This window comes from Oryx dammah, unplaced genomic scaffold (genome assembly GCF_014754425.2).
Source record: "Oryx dammah isolate SB20612 unplaced genomic scaffold, SCBI_Odam_1.1 HiC_scaffold_19, whole genome shotgun sequence".
Lineage (NCBI taxonomy): Eukaryota > Metazoa > Chordata > Mammalia > Artiodactyla > Bovidae > Oryx > Oryx dammah.
The window spans coordinates 60,837,435-60,845,679 of record NW_024070203.1 but is presented as its reverse complement, the minus strand read 5'-3'; the positions used below and the strand labels follow the sequence as shown (position 1 = coordinate 60,845,679).

Sequence of the window (8,245 nt, the reverse complement as noted above, 5' to 3'; positions counted from 1 at the left end):
GATGATTTATCAGGATCTTTATATCATATTCATGGGTATACTAAACTGTATACAAAGTTAAGACTTCAAAAGCAGGATTTTTTACATATTATAACATTATCATTATCCAGTACTCAACACTCAATACGTGATACTCAATGAATGTTTTTGAAATAAACATGATTTTTATTGTTAATCTTCCTAAAGAAACGTGTATAATTTTTTTTTACACAAAATCTATCAATAAGAGATTGATTGGTTAAAAGAAGGAAAAAAAAAAAGCAAAGCAGAACAAAACAAGTTGAGAGAATCCAGGTTTTTTCAAACTTTTTTTTTTTTTAAATGGTGACTCGAATTCACCATCTCAGTTCATCAGAGCCTGTCTATATGTTACAACAGTCTGAATTTCCCATTGCTACATGGATGAAAGTGAATCCATATAAACCATACCAACACCATCATGTATAACTGGTGGTAAAACTTTATTATTCAAGTTTAGATGTAACAGACATCTTTGCTGCCTGAAGATTGTTTGCATAAGAAATACACCAAGAACATGTTTGTGAGTAGAAATGAACATGCACTATGAAAACAAAATTAAATAAAACAAAAAAAAATTCCATGTGTTGTAAGAACAGAACTATTATAGCCAACAATCTAATATTCAAATCAGGACTACAAATTGAATTTTTTCTTAGCAACATGAAATCATTCCGTATGAAAGACATTTTCTGCTGGTGAATATTGCTGTAAGTGAATTTTACATTGGCATTATTGAGATGCTTCCCATCCCCATCCCAACCCCCCCAATTATTCATGTTGTCACCTTAAAGAATTTGGCATTTCTTATTGTGATATTTGCCTTGTTGGTAGCCATTAAGAAACTATGGTTTTATCAGCCTTGTAATAGTTTTGCCTCTTCATAGTCAACACAATAGGCTGCCTGATTATGATATTTACAGCTCATCTTTAAAAAAATGACCCCAACCTTTCCTGGCCCTTGGGAACTGAGTTTAAATAAGCCCCTTGGCCATATAATAATACTTGGCACTCTCATGGTGCCTTTCAATCAAGGATCTCAAAGTGCTTTACAAACAAGTACTACATTACCATTATTATTATTATTAATATTATTATTATTAATATATTTTTTCCATTTTACAGGTGAGGAACCTGAGGCACGAAAAGAAAAAAAGTGATTCGCTGCAGGTCATATAATGAACAAAAAAACCCAGGAGTAAAAATTAGGATCCAGTTTTGGGACTCATGGGTCTTGAAGGACCATTTTCTCTGATGAAAGCTAAATGTTATTTCTGTGTAAAAGTTACTTTTGCTTTTCTCTGCTGTAGGACGGAGTGAAGTTTCTAGCTCTACTTTTCCCTTCAAGAGAACATCACGTTAGGATACATTATCCAGTTTCCATGTGTGGACCAATTTGAATTTCACATTTTCTTCATCCCTGACTTGACACATTTCAACCCTAGCATCTTCCATTGGTCCTAATTACTGCAGGTAACTGTGGATGCTTTCTAAACCACTGATGCTCAGCAGCAACATGTGTGTCCTCTGTTGGTGAAATGCCAATGGAAAACCCACAGGAAGTGCTCTGCAATGAAGCCATGGCTTCTGCCCATGGCCAAGTCTTTCTTTGGGAAAATAACACAGCCCTTCAAAGTCCTGGTACTTGTCTCTCTAGCTTCCTCTCATTTATAGTGGCCTGCTGATAGAATTCCACTTAGTACCTACCTTTGGTTAGCATCTTTAGTCTTATATTTGGATTTGATTTCATTTCTCTGTTTTCTCCTGTGATCTAGGACAGTCAGCAAGCTTTCACTTACTTGATCACAAAAGATGCCTTGCATTTTTTTTTTTTTTGCCATGGTTCTCAACCCAGACAGAAAGCTGTGAGCTCAAAGTAAACTTTAGGCAAAAAGCTGGCATACAGCGCAGAAGCTGACCGTCAGCTTCTTTACCACCGTGGGATGTTCAATCTTCCCCCTCTAGAATTATGTCCATGTTCATGAACTAAACAGGCAGGCAGTTCAGAGGTCTTAAGACAGGTCACCTTTGATGTTTCTCGGCCACACAGCAGGAGGCTAGTCATTACTTTAGTAGCAGTATTGATACTCTTCCATTAATTAAGAAAAATGTATACCCTCAGGCATTTAAAAATATATACATTTAATATTTTTGGAGCTGTATTTGCATTGGATCATCATAGATTATGTGCACATGTGCAATCATAAACATAATGTGCTACCACAGGCTTCAACAAAGAGCTGTTAAAGATAATCACTTTTTCTCTTCTCATTAATATTACCTTAGAAAAAAAATCCCCATGCTTCTTTTCTAAAATCTACCTTTACTAAAAGAGAACGGTTTAGAAGAAAACATCATTATCTTAAAAGTTGATTTTTTTAAAAGAACATCTCAATATGTCATGTAGTAAGAATGGGCACACTCTTTTTCTTTGAACTATAGAGTTAACATATTAACCATGAGAGCTCCATCCTTTTTTCATGTACCTAGTGTAGTGTCTCTCAATCCACAATCTTCTGAGGTGGGCTGGCTCTTTAAGATTCTTCTATCCCAAACAACAATATGAATATATGGGTGAGAGATGAAGAGAGAAAGAGTGAGAAAAAGGAGAATGAGAATGCATGAGCTGGTCCTGGCTTAAAGTTTGATCCAAAGCCCGATTCAGAATCTGGACAAATACTTTTAAAAGATGTATGTTTTTTAAATGACATACAATTTTACCTAGCGTATAGTTTTTATCATAGGGAAAGCCTTTTCCAAGAAGGGAAATTCCTAAGTCATCTTGAAAATCCTTAAAAAAAAAGATTTTAAGTATCTAAATAGCTCATTTAAAATCACAGTTTAAGACAAAATAGTTCAGAGATCCTAAACCCAAATAAAAATAAAGATACCAATCAATCAATTTTGTAAAAGTATATTTTGAGAGCTAGGACAAAGGCTTTCAAAAGTCAAAAAAAGGAGATCTTTTAGTGTTTTGTTAAATTTTCATTGTTTTTCATAGCCCAACCTCTTCTCCATCAAAATATGAAAAAAATAAATGAAAATAAAATAATCAATAATAAAAGGCATACAGAATAAGATCTATTGACAATGCTATCTAAGAATATTCTACCTACAGTAGACTGACCATAAATATTCCAAGAATAGTAATATGTATTTCCAATACTAACCATTACTACTTGTGTGTCTGAGGAAAAAAAAAAAGATGAGATAAAGAGACATATATGCCAATAAAGAACAACATACTTGTGTCTGATACACTGGAGAAACTGCTTAAATAGTAGTTTTGCCCAAAAAGCCATACCTGTACTATTGCCCAAGTTAACCAAACTTCGAGTATTTTCTAATTTGAGCAGTTCACATATCGTGGTGCTTGAGGATTGCCACAGTGCACTTTGTTTCTAGTCCTTTCACTAAGAAAATTAAATACTGTTTTGTTGTTTGGGAAGTCTCCTCTTTAGATCTTTAATTGCCACCTCTCCAATCTGCCTGTACATTTTGAGATGAATTCATCAAAATTCCTAAGAAAGATAAATGACATCACATAATTTGAATGTCAAAGCCCCTCATTTCACCTCTTTATCTCAGTTCATGTGAATTATATTAGAGCTACTTGACAGGTGAGATCAGAAAACAACCCTTTATAAGTGAAACTGAAGCAAAAGGCTTAGTCCTGATTCTTTCTCTCTTTTTCTCTCTCTCTTTTTTTTTTTTTACATGAAAACAAAAATGCAAGAATGGAAATGACAACACAGCATCAGAAAGACAGTGTGAACTTCATTCACTACAACAGTCACAAACTGGTTGAAGTCTACCTGCCATCCAACTTGAAGAAACGAAGACCTGGCACTGGGAAAAAGAAACAAAACCCAAACAAAACAATACAAAGCCACTGCGAATTAATGTAAAAATGGAGTGCAAATGCGACTACAGAATGCAATAAAAACATCAGTGCTGCAGATTCCAGCAGCACTTATCAAAATAATTTCTGAAATGTTTCATCTGAAACATAGACAAAGCAATAAAAAGAGGATATATGTTTATCATTTTAAGCATAACAATGTGAGTTAAGAGCTTAAAAATTAAAAAAAAAAAAAAGTACTTGGAATGAATAGTGCTACCCTTTTTTTCCTAAGTAGGCATAAAAATATTTTCATTTCCTTCTTGTTTTCATACCATTATATCAAGAACGTTCATTTGTTTCATGTTACCGTTTACAATTTTAATGCGCACACACACACACACACACACACACACAAGATATCTACCGCAATAGAAATAGTTGCTTCATTACGTTGTTTGCTACATTTGCAAATGTAAACAGCTAGGCAGAGTCAGAACTGACTCTAATGCATGATGGAATATCTTTGTTGCATACGTACACTGTAGAAAATAATTATTCAATATGTCAGGCACCATTATTTGAAATGTAATACATTAATATTTACTAGAAAAATAAGGTTTTTTTTTTCCTATTTGTTCTCCCAACTTCTTTAATGAAATAAGTTAATCTGACAGTGCATCCAGTAGCTTGTAATATCTTCTACATCTCCGTGGCAAAAAATAAACTACTGGTTGGGACAATATAATGCAAATTATTAAAGTCAGTCCTTGTACATACATCCGTGTAGCAAGCATTGAGGCTCGACTAACAGCACCTTTAACCAATTATTTAATGTTCAGTTATTTAGCCCTATTTCCCTGAGCAGTTATGCGGAGGCTTTCCCTTCATGGATAGTTTTACAAAGCCTTAAGTATTAAAAGTACTATGAAGAACATACTTCTAAGAATCCTATTTAATGCTACTTAACTAAACCTGTATAAATCTAATGGAGGAATTGATTGGTACATATACCAACTGTCAGCCTGTGGTAACGTAACCTTAGACGCTGCCTGACCACAAAGTTTGGAAATTATATTTAAACCAAAAGAAAATAAATAAATACAGCAGGTTACCTTGTGGAGAAATACCATGTGTTCTACATCAATGAATGCCATGGTCTGAACTTTTGTATCCATCTAGTCTTTTGAACTGAGGGGATCCCTTTAGTTAGAACATGCCAAATGAGATTAGTGACCCAAAGGAAGCTTAGAAAACAAACCCAAACTGGTTCATCACATACAAGAAAGAATGATCTGGCTAAAATAAAATTACTACGTAGCACTGAGGACACTGTTTTTTAAAAATGCATATATATTTGGACAAAATGAACCTAAACCGCAAACAAGAGGACTAGTTTTGAAAGGAGTATGTGAACATCTAAAGGACAAAAATATCAGAGAGGGTGTGCATGTGTATGTACAGGCAGGGCTGGCCAAAATCATCGTGCCACCGTCTGTCACTTCTCCCGCTGCTCTCTCCCCAAGCCTAACCACAGCTCGCATTTCTAGGTCTAAATTTGAAACATGATCTATGAGAGGATTCTCATCTAAGAGGGCGCCATTTTCCTTTCACTGCCCTGGAGATTAAATTTCTCCTCATCTGCCTAGGATTTCATGATACTTCAAAACTGAGGCAATAATTTATGGGTTTTTGAACAAATGGGCCAATGGCCAGCCCAATACTGCTTTAGGATCATAATATGTAAACCCTTCCAAATTCTAAACAGCTTTGATCTCGTTCTATACAAACATCATAATTATAGTCTGGTGATACTTCTTATGGATGTTTCCACAGTACACATTCACCAAGATGGTTTTGACTTACTAGGTTCTAAATCAGGACTATTAACCATCTTCCTTTTTTTTTTTTCTCTCACTGAACATTTGTCTCACTTTTTAATCTTGGTAACCTACTCATCAAAAGAAAGAATAATAAAAGAAGGGAATTTCATGTTGGATAAGGCAGGCTCTATGAAGTATTTTTTTTAATAGGTCTTCATAAGACATTACAAGCTATTGAATTCCCATCAAGAAAACCTATTTCTATTTAATTGTGCTAAGTGCTAAGGTTTTACTCTTTAGGTTTTCCATTTTTTTCCACTTGTGCATTGTTCCTATGCAGGCCCCTCTGGATATGAGTTGTGAAGTCATATTTGTCCGTGCAAAGATGCTGGCATATGCTGCACTGGAAAGGTCCACTGTCACCATGGCAACTCATATGCAAAGCATACATCACTTCATCCAGAAAGACAATGCCACAGTGCACACATTTTGTTGAAAGTTCATCTTGAGTACTTCTATCAACTTTCTCTGTTTTTACTACATTCAAGGGACCTTCATTTTTTACATTTGACGGTGCCTTCGTTTTCTCCTTGGAGGCACCATTCGCAGTTGGCCCAGGTCTGGAATGCTTGATCGCCAAATCTAGAGGAATGTCATTGTCTGATCCAACAGCTGAAAAATGAGGAGGCAGATTGAAGGTGGGATAAGGCACATAGTTTTGGCAAGGATTTGGTAGGCCAGGCACGTGACTCAAGTAGTGCGGATTCCCAGGAACGGAGAGCTTATATTTACTCCAGAACCGCAGCCAATCAGCTTCACTCTGGAAGTCATTATGTACAAAGGGAAGTCCGAAAAGGGGATACTGGTACTTTTCAATAGGGCTGCCTGGTGGTGAATAATTTGGGTGCTTCGCGGGTCTCATGTACTTTTCTATGGGACTGCCTCTCTCAGAACTTCCTTTCCCTTCAGATACGGATGAACTGTTTCCTGGGTCTCCAGTACTTTCCTGAGGACTTTTTATCTGAATGTGCAAAGGTTGCATTCTTTTGTGAATATCCAGAGTTTGGCTGACCAGGACTGGCTGCTGAGCAGAATGGCTTTTAGTCAATGAACCCTGGGCTTCGTATTTACTCAGGCTAGGGAGTGGAATTTCTCTCTGGTGACCTTCAGTTAAGTGATCTTCCGACCGCCTCTCTAAGGGGCTGCCGTTGACCTGCTCCTCACTGCCGGCCCTCTGCTGTTTGTTGAGCTGCTCGGCCTGAAGTGCCTCTGGGTTAAGGCGCTTTCTTGTTCTTCTCCTAATAATCTGCTCACCGTTGTTTTGTTTAATGATGTTTAAAGGCCTGGGAGTCTGCAGGGAACACACACACAATACATAAAAGGAAAACATTAAAAAATACATTAAAATGCATTAACAATTCCTCACAAATATAAACCATGTTCAAGTTCAAAGCAAAGACAGGCTTTATGTTATAGATTTACTAAATCTCCTCCTTTTGCCCTGAGCAGGATCAGAGGACAGAACCAAAGCACACTCTTTTACCCTAATTAAATCATGCCCATCTTTACAGAGAGGACTGAAAAACTTTAATCTACTTGAAAACAGCCTTTCCAAACTCAAGAGACTTCAGAATTGCATTATTTTGTGATAAAACGATATAGAAAGTTAGTTGAAATGTGATTTTTCTAAAAGATTTCTCAACTTTTGAGTCATGCACCAAGAAGACGTCAACAGTAACATAGGAGATCGGTTTTGATGACAACTGTGGAAAAATGATACGAGGCTGTAGACTGAACTATGTCTTCCTCCCCACCCCACAGATGCTCCCTTCCAATTCCTGGACTGAATCTCTTATCCCCCAGTGTGACTGTATCTGAAGATTAGGTCTTTAGGAGGTAAATAAGGCTAAGTGAAGGCTTTTCTGGTGGCTCAGATGGTAAAGAATCTGCCTGCAATGTTGGAGACCTGAGTTCAATCCCTGAGGTGGGATGATTCCCTGGAGAAGGGAATGGTTATCCCCCAGCATTCTTGGAGAATCCTATGGACAGAGGAGCCTGGCGGACTACAGTCCATGGGGTTGTAGAGTCGTACACAGCTGAGTGATTAACACACAAGATTACATGCAGACATAGAGTAAAGGCAGCCTTCTACAAGCCAGGAAGAGACTCTCACCAGAACCCAACCACACTGCACCCTGATCTCAGACGGCCAGCCTCTAGAACTGTGAAAATAAATGTCCGTTCTTTAAGACATCTAGTTTATGGTAGTTTGTTATGTCAAGGCCCAGATGACTAATACACACATTCTCCTAAATAACTGCAAGTGTGGATATATAATATTAAACATCAGAATATAAATAATCAAATGCAAACTGACAGAACTGTAAGGAAACATATCAAGTGAAGTGAAAGTGAAATTGTTAGTTGCTCAGCCGTGTCCAAATCTTTCTGACCTCATGGACTGTAGTCCGCCAGGCTCCTCTGTCCATGGGATTCTCCAGGCAAGAATACTGCAGTGAGTAAGCCATTTCCTTCTCTGGGGGATCTTCCTGACCCAGGGATT

General features: G+C 37.0%; 1 protein-coding gene across 2 annotated transcripts in view; it reads right to left on the bottom strand.

Moving 5' to 3' along the window:
• Nucleotides 1-442: 442 nt before the first annotated feature.
• LOC120878896 (zinc finger transcription factor Trps1) overlaps nt 443-8,245 on the bottom strand; it is a 275,377-nt gene continuing 267,574 nt past the window's right edge. For both annotated transcript variants that reach the window (XM_040261806.1, XM_040261807.1), the window contains one exon: nt 443-7,033. In XM_040261806.1, the coding sequence (XP_040117740.1) occupies nt 5,972-7,033 (1,062 nt within the window). In that variant the 3' untranslated portion in view covers nt 443-5,971. The remainder of the gene's footprint in view (nt 7,034-8,245) is intronic.